General features: G+C 49.1%; 1 protein-coding gene across 2 annotated transcripts in view; it reads right to left on the bottom strand.

Annotated features, from left to right (window-relative positions):
• The window catches only part of PAQR3 (progestin and adipoQ receptor family member 3), a 62696-nt gene that overhangs the window by 21052 nt on the left and 21924 nt on the right, over positions 1 to 19720 (bottom strand). For both annotated transcript variants that reach the window (XM_075352425.1, XM_075352426.1), the window contains exon 3: positions 12956 to 13118. In XM_075352425.1, coding sequence (XP_075208540.1) covers positions 12956 to 13118 — 163 coding nt within the window. The remainder of the gene's footprint in view (positions 1 to 12955; positions 13119 to 19720) is intronic.

Raw genomic sequence — 19720 nt, 5'->3', positions numbered from 1 at the left:
ACCAAGAAGCCCTGTCCTTGGTTACCCGATATTTACCTTCGTTACCAGCGTCCGCCGCTCTCACGCTGTCAGTGCCGGCTCCCTGCACACATAGCCAGACTAAATATCGGGTAATTAACCCAATGTGTACTCTGGCTAGGAGTGCAGGGAGCCAGCGTTAAGCGGTATGCGCTGGTAACCAAGGTAAATATCGGGTTGGTTACCTGATATTTACCTTAGTTACCAAGCGCAGCATCGCTTCCACGCGTCGCTGCTGGCTGGGGGCTGGTCACTGGTTGCTGGTGAGATCTGCCTGTGTGACAGCTCACCAGCAACCCGTGTAGCGACGCTCCAGCGATCCCTGCCAGGTCAGGTTGCTGGTGGGATCGCTGGAGCGTCGCTTAGTGTGACGGTACCTTTACTGGACGTGGCAGAAAGAAGAGCCGTCACCAGATTCCTGAGTAGGTAGGTGGTCAATAGCAGTAGAGTGACTGCAAATGCCCAGGAGAAAGGTTGGATGGCAGAAGGCAGGTTTCCGTTTGGACAGAAGTGGGATGATTTTTTTTTCTCACTTGTCATCCATCTGCTGTGTTTTTTTTACTCAGGTGAAGAGATGTTTGGACTTGTGGAAGTTCATGTTTGCCAGGTTCAGTCAGACTTTAGATAAAAGTTCAGTTCGGCATCTGGACTTGACCTGAACTTGATCCCTGAGCCCAAACCCCATTGTAAGTTAGTCAATGATCTGGCAATTCAGATTTCAGGACACATCCAGCGAGCCATACTGAACATTTCTGGGGGAGGGAGGACAGAAAACCTTGTTTTTACCCTCAGTGAGAGACTGCAACGGGCTCACACAGTGCCGAGCACATCGATGCAAAAAGTAGTGATTAGCATACGTACAGCACCCGAGCTCGAACACTGTATTTTTTTTATTTTGTTTGCAACATTTTTTTAAAATTTGTAAAACTATTGCAGATTTTTCCATTTTCAAACTTTTAATTTTTATGCCCTTAAAACAGAGTGTTATGACAGACAAAATAGTTAAACATTTCCCACATGTCTACTTTACCTCAGCATCATTTTTAAAAACATATATTTTTATTTTTGTTAGAAATTGCTGATAAACTTTTAACCCTTCTAAAATCCTCATTTTTCAAGCAAAATTTACAAAACCAATTTTTTATGGACCACATCACATTTTAAGTGGCTTTGAAAGGCATAAAATAGCCAAAAGTGACACCATTCTAAAAACTGCACCCCTCAAAGTGCTCCAAACCACGTGAAAGAAGTTTATAAATGGAGGAAATCCTTTTAGTCAATCATTCAACTTCCCCAACTTTTTTAAGTAGGGAGGTTAAGTTGCCAGACTCAGTACAATGAGTGCAGTACTATGCTCACATTCACCTCATCCAGTTTCCTAGATCAAGAGGGATACGTACACTTTACTAAGACACCAGGGGTGTTGGCATTACCTCCTTCACTGCAATAATGTAGCAGGGATGCAGATATTAAGCCTTTCACTAAGGATGCTTTCACACTTGCGTTTTTTTTTTTTTGTTTTTTTTTTAACTGTGGCACAAATGTTTTTTTTTGCCGCAAAGCCAGATCCATTACAAATGCGTTGTCATTTTAATGTATTTGTAATGGAATCGCGGCAAGATGCGGTTGCGTGCGGCACACACTGGATTCGTTGCTTTGTGATATTTTACCTTTTTTCAAAAATGCTACTTGCAGCATTTTTGTCCTTGGGCAAAATACTGCATGTCAATGGATCCGTTAGATTGCGGCGGTGCCTGCAATGTATTTCAATGGGCGTCGGATCTTGATAGACAGGATCCTGTTTTCTGTACTGAGCATGCCCAGAAAACAGCCTGGCATGCTCAGTATAGAAATCGCTCTCTGGTCGGTTTCAGACGTCTGTGTTTTATCAGGTACAAGCCACACGCATGGTTATGGTTATACGTGTGACAGTACGGGAGAAAACACGTCTGTAAAATAAAAAGATGTTCTATAGTCACATGTATCCAGCGATGCTGTCTTCAGTTCTGCTGCCTCCTGCTCCTGACCGCCGCTTATTATATTCATTGATTATTCACTCCACTGAAGAGTTGGTAGAAGGAGCATCGCAGGGACCGGTGAGTATACAGCAAGCAGTATGTGTGCAGTGACATCCAGGAGGTCTTCGGAGTTCCCAATGAACTCTGATGATACCCCCGCGACATCCGCGCTAGAGCGAGTGTCAGGAGGGTGACTTCACAAGTTCATCAGAGTTCATTGGGAACTCTGAGTCCCCGATGCTGTCCCCACGATGCTCCGGCTTCCAGGTCCCTCACTGCGTGCACACACACACGTGAGCACATGTATACACACATACCAGACACACATGGATACACTCACACATACATACACACATAGCGCACATACATACACAAATAGCGCACATGCATGTATATGTAGCACCCCTGAGACCCTCAGGGCACTACAGGGAACTGCATCCTCTTGGGGATGCAGGACCTACCCCCTGGGACCTGGAGTATTAGTGCCGATACCACCAAAGCACAATTCAAATCATAAGTTCTCCACTCCACACCGGGCATAGAGGGTTAACCACGTAAGGGGATGGTCGCCATGGAAAGGAACGAGTCCCTGGGATTAGCCAGGCTGGTGGGAGGGGTCAGCAGTCAGTCAGTAGGAGTAGAAGAAGTGTAGCACACAGGAGAGGTGTGCGGACGTGCCTGAGCTGGGTTTGTGCAGCGGTGACCCGGGTGCACAGCAGAGAGGTCGCCAGGTCGGGTACCAGAGATACCTCTGGGACCGGAGCACGCATGGGGCACAGGGTCCTAGCTCAGGCGCCAGTTCTACACGGCTTGATAAATACCTGCCCAGTGAGGACACCTTCACAAACTTTACAGAACCAAATAATCCGGGGCCATCAGCAGTAAACTAGGATCGGGGTTCGGACACTTACCTCCCTGCAGGGTCCACACTGCCCGCCATACGGAGAAGGAGGATGTACCCCAAAAAGGGACAGTCGGGCCCCAAACGATCCATGCTACGGGGACCCAACCAACCGAGAGTGCCGGGGACAGAGCAACCTGGGTCACTACATTGGCACGGATACTCCAAGGGACCTGAACCAGCAACTCCTGGGTCCAAGTGAGTAGAGCCTGTTAAAGACAACCTGGTGTGGTCTCAGTTATTATCCCTCATCATCTCCCAGGCACGGCCCTACCTGCGGAGGGCCTAATACCATTGCTGCAATTACTACCAGCTCTGGGAGTCCCCACATTTAGCAGCGGCGGTTCTTTATCCTTAACCGCAACCAGCAGGTGGCGTCACATGACATTAACACTATTCTCCCCTTGTAAATATACCCACCTTACAAAAAGGGGCCTAGGGCACAGGACCGGGCAACGTTCACCAGAGTGACATTCCCATTTGTTACCGCCCAGGACCAAGTACCCCCTTCCCTGGGCGCTACATATAGACTGAACACACAGACACACTGCTGGATACTCACCCAGCAATGCAGTCCCCGGCACTGAAGCCCCCAGCGCTGCTCCTGCTTCCAGCTCTTCAGTGCAGTGAATATTCAGTGAGTAAAATGAGTGGCGGTCAGGAGCGGGAGGCAGCATACGGACATCTGAAACCAGCCTCTCTCTCTCTCTCTCCAGAAGACCAGGATCTTGGAGGGGTGAGAGGGAGTAATAAAGATGGAGTCCCTAATGTGTCTGTGTATTTATTTCTAATAAAGTATTTTTTCTCTGTGTGGTGTCTTTTTTTTAACCATCTATTGGAGATTCTTAATGGCCGGGTCATATTGGCCTGACATTAAGAATCTTAAGCTTTATACCAGCTGGTAAAACAAAGCTGCTATTAACCTCTTATTACCCAGCGTGCCAACCATCACAAGGGCCGCTGGAAGAGTTCTATACAGCGCCAGAAGATGGTGCTTCTATGAAAGCGTCATTTTATGGGGCGGCTGCGGACTGCAATTCGCAGCGGGGGGAGGGGGGGTACAGAAAGCTTGGGCCACCCTGCGGATTCCAATCCCCAGCTGCCTAGTTGTACCTGGCTGGACACAAAAATTGAGTCAAGTTCTTTCTGCACAATTATTCCAATAGCAGCCGCTGGCCAATAAGAGTCAAGCAACTGAAGTCAAATGGGTCAGTTGCTTGCCTCTGATTGGCCGGTGGCTGCCATTGAGTTGTGCAGAGAGAGCTCGACTTCACAGCTCCAGAAGAACGTTCATCTGAAATGCTGCAGCGGCTGCGATCGTTACTGGGTCCACGTGCCTGCGGGCAGCACGTAGCAGCCTGAGGGGCCGCATGCAGTCTGCAGCCGCATGTTTGAGACCTCTGCTATAGGGCATTCCTGGGAGGAGATATCATGTTGTATGATGTGCTACATTTTAGGACAGACACTGCAGGTAAACTAAAGTCCAAAATAAGGCTATTTTTTCTAGAGTTCTCTCACTAAACACCACAGCAACAGATGGGCCGATCCCTATAGGCCAAAAGTGTTGAACAAAATTGGAAATAATCATGATAAATCATTTCTTTATAGGTCAGGCCATAACTGTCCATAGGTTGAGGTCTCAAGAAAGACATCAGAGAAGACCTACCAGTGGATGTCAGACAGAAATGCTGCCACTGAGAGGAGAGGGAGAAGTGCCAGCGATCCTACACATCATAGGGGACAAGAAGAAGGCAGGGAAAGAAACCGCTTTCCTAGACCAGCCCCTGCCGAGCCCTCCACAGCTCAACAGCAGAGGGCAGCAGTGGCAGGAGTACAGAACAAAAAGCCCCTCGCCTGTAAGCCCAGCCTCTGCCAGGCCCTCCAGCTCAACAGAAGAGGGCAGCAGTGGCAGGAGTAGAGATAGAAGCCACTCTCCTCTAAGCCCATGACCTGCGGGGCCGTCACCATCCATCCACACACCTATTCAACCACAGGCAGAGCCTGTGATCGCACCACCACCGCCACAGGTGGAGCCACCTGTACAAAATGTACCTGTGGCGAGGTGAAGGCGTGGTAGGGTTAGCAGGAGAGCTCGGGAAATTGCGAGACTCCCAACAAGGAATGTAACCTCACAAGAAGAGGGTGAGAGATGTCCCATATGTATAGAGGACTATCAGATCAAAGAGCAGCTCACAGTCGTCCCGTGCAACCACTACTTCCATCCGGTTTGCATTTCTGACTGGCTGCGCTCCAGCCCTCACTGCCCCCTGTGCCGCAACCACTGCTTCAGAAACGCACCACAATGACATCTTTGAATGGAAAAGCCAGGTGCTGAGAGAAAGCGGTAAAGCAGAGAATGGGAAAGGCGGGGGGGTGGTGGAGGTCAGGTCCAAATCTTACAGTGGGGCCCATCGAACTTTAGTTACGCCACTGGATATAATGATTTGTCATTTTCTCTTCACAGAAATCTGCATTATATTGAAGGCTGGAAAAAAATCTTCATCCTCCTGTTGTTCTGGTCTCTTTGGTCACTTCTCACCAAGCATGAACGACTATGAACGTGGATATCCTAAAATAGCGAATGGGAAGTACCCCCTCATTTCCTCTTCTCTCTCCACCCCATGATATGTATATTACATGTAATATAAGATTCATTTTTTTTTTTCCTTTTTACAGACAGAAGGTTTAAGTCTATAAACCATTGAGGAATTGGATCAGAGCGACCTGCGCTTCATGTACGTAGATATTAGAATTTGCTTTCTTTTCTACCAGTCTTCAGCTCCTTTGTATTTACTTTAGGAATCTGTTGATGTGATGTAATATCTTGTCGTCTTCTCTTTCCAGAAATCTACAGAAGTTACAGGTCATTTCCATCATGATCCACAGATTCCTCATCGGCTCCATGGAGCCAGATTCCATCATGTTAAGAGATCTTGGGATCAGCTGCAGCTCCAGACTATGTTCTCACATATTCCACATACGGGCAGCACGGTGGCTCAGTGGTTAGCACTACAGTCTTGCAGCGCTGGGGTCAAGGGTTCAAATCCCACCAAGGACACCATCTGCAAGGAGTTTGTATATTCTCCCCGTGTCTGCATGGGTTTCCTCACACACTCCAAAGATATTCTGATAGGGAATTGAGACAAAATATTCAGAAAAATAAATAATATTGACCTTCTCTATGTCTGGTTGTGACTTTATTGTATAGAATTATGTTACATACAGAGGCGTAGCTAGGGGTTCAGCTCAGGGGGGGAGGCAGAAAATCTGAGTGGGCCCCTAACCAGTAACCTTGATTAAAACTATCGGGTCGCACCCTAATTATGGGTATAGTGGACCCTCAGCAGAAGCCAAACAAAAGCCAACACTGATATAATTTCCAAGCCCATTATAAAGAGTTGCAGTGAATGCATGCCATATGGATGTTCTGTATGGGATCCCCTTTTTCTACACAGCCTTATGGCTCACTTACATTAGAGTGTAAATCGGATGAAAGCAATGAGAAAATCTCGCGTTGTACTCGGCCAAATGTAAGTGAATGTTACAGGTCTGATCTACGAGTTTTACCTCCGCTCTGAGCAGACTGAGGAAAATAATGGCAGCATCCAGCAGAGCCGGAGCAGAGTGTCATCAGGACATCGCATCACATGCTCTACGCTCCTGAACCCGGCCTTAGACTTCAATGGGCGAGTCTGACCTCACACACAGAAGAAACAAGTGCATGGTGGGATTTTTCTTTTTACACGCAAATTTGGTCAGTGAAAAAATAATTGCTCATCTGCAGGACCCCACTGAATAACATGGCTCCATGCGCTGTCAGTGCGAGGTCTGCTTTATCACATACAGCACTCAGCCGAAAATACATCGGTGTGAACCCGGCCTCATGACAAACCTCTGTGATTTTGTGTGAATCACTAAGTCTTCACAAATACACAGACCTGTGCTCATCCCCATAGACTCTCAAAGGTACGGGCTCTACCTGTGCTCATCCCCATAGCCTGTCATAGGTACGGGCTCTACCTGTGCTCATCCCCATAGACTCTCAAAAGGTACGGGCTCTACCTGTGCTCATCCCCATAGCCTGTCATAGGTACGGGCTCTACCTGTGCTCATCCCCATAGACTCTCATAGGTACGGGCTCTACCTGTGCTCATCCCCATAGACTCTCATAGGTACGGGCTCTACCTGTGCTCATCCCCATAGCCTCTCATAGGTACGGGCTCTACCTGTGCTCATCCCCATAGCCTGTCATAGGTACGGGCTCTACCTGTGCTCATCCCCATAGACTCTCATAGGTACGGGCTCTACCTGTGCTCATCCCCATAGACTCTCATAGGTACGGGCTCTACCTGTGCTCATCCCCATAGCCTCTCATAGGTACGGGCTCTACCTGTGCTCATCCCCATAGACTCTCAAAGGTACGGGCTCTACCTGTGCTCATCCCCATAGCCTGTCATAGGTACGGGTTCTACCTGTGCTCATCCCCATAGACTCTCAAAGGTACGGGCTCTACCTGTGCTCATCCCCATAGCCTCTCATAGGTACGGGCTCTACCTGTGCTCATCCCCATAGCCTGTCATAGGTACGGGCTCTACCTGTGCTCATCCCCATAGACTGTCATAGGTACGGGCTCTACCTGTGCTCATCCCCATAGCCTCTCATAGGTACGGGCTCTACCTGTGCTCATCCCCATAGCCTCTCATAGGTACGGGCTCTACCTGTGCTCATCCCCATAGCCTCTCATAGGTACGGGCTCTACCTGTGCTCATCCCCATAGCCTCTCATAGGTACGGGCTCTACCTGTGCTCATCCCCATAGCCTCTCATAGGTACGGGCTCTACCTGTGCTCATCCCCATAGCCTCTCATAGGTACGGGCTCTACCTGTGCTCATCCCCATAGCCTCTCATAGGTACGGGCTCTACCTGTGCTCATCCCCATAGCCTCTCATAGGTACGGGCTCTACCTGTGCTCATCCCCATAGCCTCTCATAGGTACGGGCTCTACCTGTGCTCATCCCCATAGCCTCTCATATGTGAGCAAGGATGGTTGACCTTAGGGAGATCAACATCCACCACTGCGGAGACACCATCACGTGTTTCTCAACGCAGTGATTCTAGAGCAATGCCCCCTGGGAAATATTCAAAGCAAGAAGGCCTGCGGAGACACCATCACATGTTTCTCAACGCTGGCAGGAAACTAGCCAGGTCTTTCACCGGGAAGGAACAACCACGGGAAGGGCAGTCTCCAGTCAAGGAGACCACCTATGCCAAACATGGTATCCATCCACAGACAGCCGTTTCGGGGAATTTGCCCCTCATCAGTCTCCCTAAGGTCAACCATCCTTGCTCACATAGTCTTTTACTAGGCAATGTCCCACTAGCCAGATTCCTACTCCACACTGATGAGGGGCAAATACCCCGAAACGGCTGTCTGTGGATGGATACCATGTTTGGCATAGGTGGTCTCCTTGACTGGAGACTGCCCTTCCCGTGGTTGTTCCTTCCCGGTGAAAGACCTGGCTAGTTACCTGCCAGCGTTGAGAAACATGTGATGGTGTCTCCGCAGGCCTTCTTGCTTTGAACATAGCCTCTCATAGGTACGGGCTCTACCTGTGCTCATCCCCATAGACTCTCATAGGTACGGGCTCTACCTGTGCTCATCCCCATAGACTCTCATAGGTACGGGCTCTACCTGTGCTCATCCCCATAGACTCTCATAGGTACGGGCTCTACCTGTGCTCATCCCCATAGACTCTCATAGGTACGGGCTCTACCTGTGCTCATCCCCATAGACTCTCATAGGTACGGGCTCTACCTGTGCTCATCCCCATAGACTCTCATAGGTACGGGCTCTACCTGTGCTCATCCCCATAGACTCTCATAGGTACGGGCTCTACCTGTGCTCATCCCCATAGACTCTCATAGGTACGGGCTCTACCTGTGCTCATCCCCATAGACTCTCATAGGTACGGGCTCTACCTGTGCTCATCCCCATAGACTCTCATAGGTACGGGCTCTACCTGTGCTCATCCCCATAGACTCTCATAGGTACGGGCTCTATCTGTGAGAAACACGGATAAAACTTGTATGAGAAAAACAGACATCAGAATGAGGCCCCAGAGAGACATCAGCGAGCACAAGAGCTGGGTCTGTACAGTGAGGATCTGTGTAACGTCTAATGCTGTCCCCACTTATTGCGCTGCACAATCATCGCATGCCCTGCTGTAGTGCCCCCCATGCCACATACAGACCACCATCCACATGATGAGGTCTAATAACACACACATAAACCTGCAAGGGATATTTTACATGTGAGGCGCAGACTGGGAAACAATTGAGTCTGGTATTGACCATTTCGCTGACATCATGATGACAGTGCAGCAGCCAATCAGTGAGCTCAGCAGCTCTGAGGGGGGCAGTTGGTTTACACTGGCACAGCTGCAGAGCTCACTGATTGGCTGCTGCACTGTCATCGTGATGTAAGCGAAATGGTCAATACCAGACACCAGCGGCAGAGACTGGCCACTAGACCTAGGGAGGGTGAGGACAGCACCGTTTGTATTTTTTTTTTACACTGAAGTGCACTCTTGGAGGAAGATTAACTGAAAGTGAAAAAACCTTCATTGTCATGGGGTCACTATGACTGGTGACATTGTCCTATGGTTACAGTTCAGTACAGTGTCAGGACAGGAGCAGCTTACAGCAGGTGTCAGTATACAGTTGTGGGGCAGAGTGACAAGGCAGAGAGGCAGGGCAGTGTGGCAGGGCAGTGTCAGGGACCTGCACATCCCTGCACTCCCCCCTCCCCCACCATCAGGTCTAGACACAGGTTGAGGTCACACTATTCCTGACTTTCAGAACCCTGAAGCCCTTTGCACTGCACATGGAGGGGGATTCTATCAGATATGAAATAGAGAACAGGACAGAACTTCTCTAGTCCTCACAGGAAACAATCCCCTCCCCAGAGAAGAGCTGTCCTGAGTCTCCACTCACCAGCAGCACAGCCTGCAGTGTCTGTACAGAGCTGCCGTCCTCACTCTTCTGTCTGGCAGCAGCATATATCACTGATGCACAGCTGCTGCCTGGAAGCGCAGAGCTTCCTCCTCCTCAGCGCTGCCTTCATGCTCCTGACAGATTCCTGAGTGAGAGCACTCTGCATTTGATAGGTGAATCAGCAGTCAGCAGGGGGCTGCTGTGAAAGGCTTCACCAGTCAGCGCTTTCCTTTCATTTTCTCCTGCTCTCTCACTGCAGCCTGATCTGCCCTCGCATCACCCCACCCACTCCAGCAAATGCCGGATTTACTACCGTACATCTCTACTGCAGAGTTAAGAGTAGCAGAAGCTGCAGGTGGGCCCCTCTGAGCACGGGGCCCCGGGCAACCGCCCCCTTGCCCCCCTGGTAGCTACGCTACTGGTGTGCGGTGAGTATTTGCTCGTACAGCAAAGCTTGCTCATTAACAGAGTTACAAACTTACAGCAAGCTTTGCTCGTATAGCGAAATGCTTGCACACCAAGTTACTCGTAAACCAAGGTTCCACTGTAGTTGACTATTCATACTCGAGAGTAACCCGAAAGCCGTACTTTTCGTGCGAGTATCGAATAGTACGGCTTTCGGGTTATTCGCTATTTAGAGAGTATTTCCCATTGACTTACATTGTGCCCGCTACTCATAACAAATATGCGAAAAGTGGACAGTATTCGCTAACAGCATAGCGAGTACGAACAGTCAACTATTCGCTCAACACGAAAAGGGAAAAATCGGCACATCCAAAAGTATAAAATGTTCTTGCTTTATTTCCACATCAGATTAAAAGTCCATCCAAAACATAGTAAGCCTCTTTTCTATGTTTTGGATGGACTTTTAATCTGATGTGGAAATAAAGCAATAAAATGTTCTACTTTAGGATGTGCCGATTTTTCCCTTTTCGTGTTGTAGTCCACCTGGCAGACTTTCTATCGCAACACTCCATGGGTGTATGGTGACTCACATTCTCGGGCGTGTCCAGCTTTCCTTTGCTTTCTGTTTTGTACTCACTTAACACTGGTCACTGTAGCTAGCAGACCCAGACTTATTATTTGACCTTCAGTTGCAATGGCTACCTTCGGTAACCCACGATTACGTTGCAGTGATGTCAATCAGGTAAGTGAGGGAGCCCCCCTCCTAAATGCTTCAATCGCTATCGATTGCAGCATTTAAGGGGTCAAACATCCTGGGGAGGTGCAGACATCAATCCTGGCTGTGACAGTGGAGTGACAGTGGAGTTCGGCTGCCACTGAAGCCAAGCTTCAGGTAGAGATCGTGCAGGTACAGCTACTGTGCCCGCACGATTGCCATGATTTATCTGTACGTCAATTTGTGGGACGTACCCAGGAAGATATGTTGTACCGGTACGTCATATGTCAGTAAGGGGTTAAAGCCATAAATTATTGGAGGTGTAGCCTAAATTTGGCAATACACCTTAGCTGTCTGACAACTTTGATTCAGCTGACCGCTCTACCTACTCCTGTGTTGCCAGCAAAGGTGTTCTAATGAGAAAGCTACTGCCAGTGGATTGACGGCAAGCAAAACAAAAAGGATTAGCTGATTAAATTCAAATGGTCCGTGCCTTTTGTTCCCCAACAAAATGTGTAGGGAGCCCCGTTTCCACTTTAGATGGTTGTGAGAAATTGAATCGTTCAGTCAATATCTAAAGTGTATGGGGCCTTACCTGATGGATGGAGTCTAAGGGAGCCAAGAAGAAATGTCTTATCTGTAAATCCTGTACAGAGTACATGAGACTGAGATTAAACAGAACTGTGTCTCTAGCTCAAAAAGTGTTGTGTAGAGGTCAAAATTTAGAGTTGAGCGAGTACCTAACTATTCGTAGTCGCTATCCTCATAACGAGTACTGTCTAACACTCGCGTATTCATTCCGAATATCGTGTGCAATGCAAGTCAATGGGGAAAAACTCGCAATGTAACGAGTAACTTGAATTCCGCACTATTCACTACCCGCATGAATAGTACGGCATTCGGGTTCCTCGTTACTTTGCAAGTTTTTCCCCATTGACATGCATTGCACGATATTCGTAATGAATACGTGAGTAGTAGACTGTACTCGTTAGGAGTATCGAGAGTACAAATAGTTAAGTACTTGCGCAACTCTAATAAAATTGTGTTTTCTTGACTAAAGGCCACTTTACACGCTGCGATATCGATATCGCTAGCGAGCGTACCTGCCCCCGTCAGTTGTGCGTAACAGGCAAATCGCTGGCTGTGGCGCACAACATCGCTTACACCCGTCACACGGACTTCCCTGCGACGTTGCTGTGGCCGGCGATCCGCCTCCTTTCTAAGGGGGCGGTTTGTGCAGCGTCACAGCGACGTCACACGGCAGACGTCCAATAGAAGCGGAGGAGACGGAGATGAGCGGGCGGAATATCCCGCCCACCTTCTTCCTTCCTCATTGCCGGCCGCCGCAGGTACGGTAATCTTCCTTGTTCCTGCGGTGTCACACATAGCGATGTGTGCTGCTGCAGGAACGACGAACAACCTGCATCCTGCAACAGGAACGATATTCGGGAAAGGAAAGACGTGTCAAAGATCAACGATATGGTGAGTAATTTTGATCATTAACGGTCGTTCCTGCGTTTCACACGCAACGAAGTCGCTAACGAGGCCGGATGTGCGTCTCGAATTCCGTGACCCCAACGACATCTCGTTAGCGATGTCGTTGCTTGTAAAGCGGCCTTTAGAAATTACAAAAACAGGTCATGTGACTGCTGGGTGCCCATTAAATGGTAACCACTTAGGACTGTTTTCCTCTGCAACTGTGTTTTCAATGGCTGCTATTTTTTTACGAAACCCATGGCTCTTCATCTAGGCTACGTATTAACTGCTGATCTTTGTTTTGCTGCCATAAAAATCAGTAAATCCATCACCCTAGAGGTACAGAGACAGCAGTATCGAGGAACTGCGGGGGGTTTTGTGGGTAGAAGCGCTGTAAAAATAAAAACATTAAAGCATTTAAGTGCTTACCTGGAAACAGAAGAGGCAAATGGAACAGATTACAAAGTCTTCCCTGGAAGCATTCGCTGATGGCAGAACTAGCATCATGTCATAAACACCCAGACTGAAGAAGAGCAAAAAGCCCAACAAATGGCTCCAAATGTTCACAGTTTCGTTGGATAAAATAAAGAGGCTGCAGAAAGATCAAAGTTACAGTCTATTAGATACATTTATGAAATACACTACCCTATTCCGATAGCCTTTCCATTTTTGCTGTATTTTGGGAAATTCTGTAATGCAGCACCACTATGTTAGGTTTAATAAAAAAGGTTTTAAAAGGAACCCGTCAGCAGGATGGTAAACCCCAAACTAACGTCATCTATGTAAAATCCCTGTAATGTTGATGACATCAATACCTTTGTTTTACAAGCATTTCTCTCCATTTTCAGAAATCCATAGGTAAATGTTTATGCAAATGAGCTGCAAGTGCAGGGGGCGTGGCCTACTCTTACAGCTCTCCAGCCTCTCTCCCTCCTTCCCCACCCGCCTCCCGTTAGTGAGTGACAGGTCACTCTTCTCTGTGCAAGTGTGGTCATTCCTGGGGTGGGGCATGATTAGTAAGGTCCTGAAGACATGAGAAAGATGGACTGTCAATCTAGCCATGCGATGCTCCCAGAAATGACTGCACTCAGGCCAGAGAGCAGGTCACAGGGAGAGAGGCCGGAGATCTGTAACTGCAGGGCTAAGCCCACTGCACAGAAATTTGCCATTGGATTTCTCCAACATGTAAACGTGGAATTATAATGCAAAGGTATGGGCATAATCAAAATTACTAAATCAAAAATTACTAAGAACCCGATGACAACTTCCCATAATAAAAAATACAATTTACACAATGTGGATGATTTGTCAAAATTGATAGAAATAAAGTTAAGGGATTGCATGTAAAATGTCCTTGCGTTATAATCCCTTTGCACCAGTTAATAACTTTTTTACTACCGTACATTGTTGACAATCAGGGTTTCTTTTTTTAAATGGCACACAACTTTTCTTTGCAAAACCACAGGACACTCGATTTTTTATCATCAGTGTGTTTGATCAGTGCTCCCGTTATTACCACTAGTGTATTATCAGGGTTTTTGATAAGTGATCCCCTTATTACAATCCGTGTGTCATCAGTGTGTTGGATCAGTGCTCCCGTTATTACCATCAGCGTAGCATCAGAGTTTTGGATTAGTGCTCCCCTTATTACCATCAGGCCGCTTTCAGACGTCTGTGTGTCAGGTATGTGTAACACTTGATTTTAACACGGATGCCACACATAAGGCCACGTCACACTAAGCAACATCGCTAGCAACATCGCTGCTAACGAACAACTTTTGTGACGTAGCAGCGATGTTGCTAGCGATGTTGCTGTGTGTGACATCCAGCAACAACCTGGCCCCTGCTGTGAGGTCGTTGGTTGTTGCTGAATGTCCTGGGCCATTTTTTACTTGTTGCTCTCCCGCTGTGTGTGACAGCGACAGAGCAAAAACTAAATGTGCAGGGAGCCGGCTTCTGCGGAGGCTGGTAACCACAGTAAACATCGGGTAACCAAGAAGCCCTTACCTTGGTTACCCGATATTTACCTTTGTTACCAGCCTCCGCCGCTATCACTGTCAGTGCCGACTCCTGCTCTGTGCACATGTAGCTGCAGGACACATCGGGTTAATTAACCCGATGTGTGCTGTAGCTAGGAGAGCAAGGAGCCAGCGCTAAGCATTGTGCGCTGCTCCCTGCTCTGTGCACATGTAGCTGCAGGACACATCGGGTTAATTAACCCGATGTGAGCTGTAACTAGGAGAGCAGGGAGCCAGCGCTCAGTGTGCGCTGCTCCCTGCTCTCTGCACGTGTAGCTGCGTGCGCTGGTAACCAAGGTAAATATCGGGTTGGTTACCCGATATTTACCTTAGTTACCAAGCGCAGCATCTTCCATGCGGCGCTGGGGGCTGGTCACTAGTTGCTGGTGAGCTCACCAGCAACTCGTGTAGCGACGCTCCAGCGATCCCTGCCAGGTCAGGTTGCTGGTGGGATCGCTGGAGCGTCGCAGTGTGACATCTCACCAGCAACCTCCTAGCAACTTACCAGCGATCCCTATCGTTGTTGGGATCGCTGGTAAGTTGTTTAGTGTGACTGGACCTTTACCCATATTATTCTCTGGAGTTATTCACACGGCTGTGTTTTCACACAGACCATGTGACCCCTCGTGGCCCCGCACGCACACACGGAGACATGTCAGTTTTTCCTTCGGCAGCACAGATGTGATCTGTGTGACATGTATCGGAGAAAACACGGGTTTTTTAAATAAAATGATTTTCTATATTCACCTGTATCCAGCTCTGTTTTTCTCAGCTCTGCTGCCTCCTGCTCCTGACCCCCGCTCTTTATATTCATTGATTATTCACTGCACTAAGGAGCTGGAAGCTGGAGTCGGCTGTGTGAGGGCTTATTTTTGAACGACGAGCTGGAGATTTTTTTTGGTACCATTATGAGGCATATAACTTTTTTGATCACTTTTTATTTAGATTTTTCAGATGCAGAATGAACAAAAACCAGTAATTCATTTATTGTGTGTTTTGTTTTTTTGTTTTTTTTTTTTATATATATACGGTTCACCAATGTGGTAAAACTGAAAACCAATTAATTTTTCAGGTTAGTACAGTTACGAGACCAGATTTGTATAGTTTTTTTAGGCTTTGCTCCTTTTACACACTAAAGAAGGGAATTTTGTTACTTACCGTAAATTCCTTTTCTTCTAGCTCCTATTGGGAGACCCAGACGATTGGGTGTATAGCACTGCCTCCGGAGGCCACACAAAGCAATTACACTAAAAAGTGTAAGGCCCCTCCCCTTCTGGCTATACACCCCCAGTGGGATCACTGGCTCACCAGTTTTAGTGCAAAAGCAAGAAGGAGGAAAGCCAATAACTGGTTTAAACAAATTCACTCCGAAGATACGTCGGAGAACTGAAAACCATTCAACATGTACAACATGTGTACCCGAAAAACAACCAAAAATCCCGAAGGACAACAGGGCGGGTGCTGGGTCTCCCAATAGGAGCTAGAAGAAAAGGAATTTACGGTAAGTAACAAAATTCCCTTCTTCGGCGCTCCATTGGGAGACCCAGACGATTGGGACGTCCAAAAGCTGTCCCTGGGTGGGTAAAGAAATACCTCATGTTAGAGCTGCAAAGACAGCCCTCCCCTACGGGGAGGCAACTGCCGCCTGCAGGACTCTTCTACCTAGGCTGGCGTCCGCCGAAGCATAGGTATGCACCTGATAATGTTTGGTGAAAGTGTGCAGACTCGACCAGGTGGCTGCCTGGCACACCTGTTGAGCCGTAGCCTGGTGTCGTAATGCCCAGGACGCACCCACGGCTCTGGTAGAATGGGCCTTCAGCCCTGATGGAACCGGAAGCCCAGCAGAACGGTAGGCTTCAAGAATTGGTTCTTTGATCCATCGAGCCAGGGTGGCTTTGAAAGCCTGCGACCCTTTGCGCTTACCAGCGACAAGGACAAAGAGTGCATCCGAGCGGCGCAGGGGCGCCGTGCGGGAAATGTAGATTCTGAGTGCTCTCACCAGATCCAACAAATGTAAATCCTTTTCATACCGATGAACTGCATGCGGATAAAAGGAAGGCAAGGAGATATCCTGATTAAGATGAAAAGAGGATACCACCTTAGGGAGAAACTCCTGAATGGGGCGCAGCACTACCTTGTCCTGGTGGAACACCAGGAAAGGAGCCTTGGATGACAGCGCTGCTAGTTCGGACACTCTCCGAAGAGACGTGACCGCTACCAGAAAGGCCACTTTCTGTGAAAGTCGAGAAAGTGACACATCCCTCAGAGGCTCGAAGGGCGGCTTCTGGAGAGCAACAAGGACCTTGTTTAGATCCCACGGATCTAACGGCCGCCTGTACGGAGGTACGATATGACAAACCCCCTGCAGGAACGTGCACACCTGAGAAAGTCGTGCTAGACGCTTCTGAAAAAACACGGATAGTGCCGAGACTTGCCCTTTAAGGGAGCCGAGCGACAAGCCCTTTTCCAACCCAGATTGCAGGAAGGAAAGAAAGACAGGTAACGCGAATGGCCAGGGAGATACTCCTTGTGCAGAGCACCAGGATAAGAAAATCTTCCACGTTCTGTGGTAGATCTTAGCAGAAGTGGACTTCCTAGCCTGTCTCATGGTGGCCACGACCCCTTGGGATAATCCTGAAGACGCTAGGATCCAGGACTCAATGGCCACACAGTCAGGTTCAGGGCCGCAGAATTCCGATGGAAAAACGGCCCTTGGGACAGTAAGTCTGGACGGTCTGGTAGTGCCCACGGTTGGCCGACCGTGAGATGCCACAGATCCGGGTACCACGACCTCCTCGGCCAGTCTGGGGCGACGAGTATGACGCGGCCGCAATCGGATCTGATCTTGCGTAACACTCTGGGCAAGAGTGCCAGAGGTGGAAACACATAAGGGAGCCGGAACTGCGACCAATCTTGCACTAAGGCGTCTGCCGCCAGAGCTCTTTGAGCGCGAGACCGCGCTATGAAGGTCGGGACCTTGTTGTTGTGCCGAGACGCCATTAGGTCGACGTCCGGCACACCCCAGCGGCGGCAGATTTCCTGAAACACGTCCGGGTGAAGGGACCATTCCCCTGCGTCCATGCCCTGGCGACTGAGGAAGTCTGCTTCCCAGTTTTCTACGCCCGGGATGTGAACTGCTGATATGGTGGATGCTCTTTCCTCTACCCACATCAGAATCCGCCTGACTTCCTGGAAGGCTTGCCGACTGCGTGTCCCTCCTTGGTGGTTGATGTATGCCACCGCTGTGGAGTTGTCCGACTGAATTCGGATCTGTTTTCCTTCCAGCCACTGCTGGAAGGCTAATAGGGCAAGATACACTGCCCTGATCTCCAGAACATTGATCTGAAGGGTGGATTCCTGCTGAGTCCACGTCCCTTGAGCCCTGTGGTGGAGAAAAACTGCTCCCCACCCTGACAGACTCGCGTCTGTCGTGACCACTGCCCAGGATGGGGGCAGGAATGATCTTCCCTGCGATAATGAGGTGGGAAGAAGCCACCATAGCAGAGAATCCTTGGCCGTCTGAGAAAGGGAGACTTTCCTGTCTAGGGAAGTTGTCTTCCCGTCCCATTGGCGGAGAATGTCCCATTGAAGTGGACGCAGATGAAACTGCGCGAACGGGACTGCCTCCATTGCTGCCACCATCTTCCCTAGGAAGTGCATGAGGCGCCTTAAGGGGTGCGACTGACCCTGAAGGAGAGACTGCACCCCTGTCTGTAGTGACCGCTGCTTGTCCAGCGGAAGCTTCACTATCGCTGAGAGAGTATGAAACTCCATGCCAAGATACGTTAGTGATTGAGTCGGTGCCAGGTTTGACTTTGAAAAGTTGATGATCCACCCGAAAGTCTGGAGAGTCTCCAGCGCAACATTCAGGCTGTGTTGGCATGCCTCTTGAGAGGGTGCTTTGACAAGTAGATCGTCCAAGTAAGGGATCACCGAGTGTCCCTGAGAATGCAAGACTGCTACCACTGCCGCCATGACCTTGGTGAAAACCCGTGGGGCTGTCGCCAGACTAAATGGCAGAGCTACGAACTGGAGATGGTCGTCTCCTATCACGAAACGTAGAAAACGTTGGTGCTCTGTAGCAATCGGCACGTGGAGATAAGCATCTTTGATGTCTATTGATGCAAGGAAATCTCCTTGAGACATTGAGGCAATGACAGAGCGGAGGGATTCCATCCGGAACCGCCTGGCGTTCACATGCTTGTTGAGCAGCTTTAGGTCCAGAACAGGACGGAACGAGCCGTCCTTTTTTGGAACCACGAAGAGATTGGAGTAAAAACCTTGCCCTTGTTCCTGCAGAGGAACAGGGATCACCACTCCTTCTGCTCTTAGTGAGCACACCGCCTGCAGAAGGGCATTTGCTCGGTCGGTATGTGGGGAGGTTCTGAAGAACCGAGGCGGAGGATGAGAACTGAATTCTATCCTGTACCCGTGAGACAAAATGTCTGCTACCCACCGGTCTTTGACCTGTGGCAGCCAAATGTCGCAAAAGCGGGAGAGCCTGCCACCGACCGAGGATGCGGAGGGATGAGGCCGAAAGTCATGAGGCAGCCGCCTTGGAAGCGGTTCCTCCGGTTGTTTTCTTGGGGCGTGAATGAGCCCGCCAGGAATCTGAGCTCCTTTGCTCCTTCTGAGTCCCTTTGGACGAGGAGAATTGGGTCTTGCTGGAGCCTCGAAAGGACCGAAACCTCGACTGCCACTTCCTCTGTTGAGGTTTGCTCGATCTGGGCTGGGGTAAGGAGGAGTCCTTACCCTTGGACTGTTTAATGATCTCAGCCAATTGTTCACCAAACAGTCTGTCTCCAGATAGTGGCAAGCTGGTTAAACATTTCTTGGAAGCAGAATCTGCTTTCCATTCCTTTAACCACAAGGCTCTGCGCAAAACTACAGAGTTGGCAGACGCCATTGAGGTACGGCTCGTAGAGTCCAGGACAGCGTTGATAGCGTAAGTCGCAAACGCAGACATTTGCGAGGTTAGGGACGCTACTCGCGGCACTGCTGGACGTATGATAGAGTCCACTTGTGCCAGGCCAGCTGAAATAGCTTGGAGTGCCCACACGGCCGCGAATGCTGGAGCAAACGACGCGCCGATAGCTTCATAGACAGACTTTAACCAAAGGTCCATCTGTCTGTCATTGGCATCTTTAAGTGAAGCCCCATCTTCCACTGCAACTAA

The sequence above is a fragment of the Anomaloglossus baeobatrachus genome, chromosome 1, assembly GCF_048569485.1.
Source record: "Anomaloglossus baeobatrachus isolate aAnoBae1 chromosome 1, aAnoBae1.hap1, whole genome shotgun sequence".
NCBI lineage: Eukaryota > Metazoa > Chordata > Amphibia > Anura > Aromobatidae > Anomaloglossus > Anomaloglossus baeobatrachus.
Note: the sequence above shows the minus strand (reverse complement) of the source record. Positions and strands in the feature narration are given on the sequence as shown.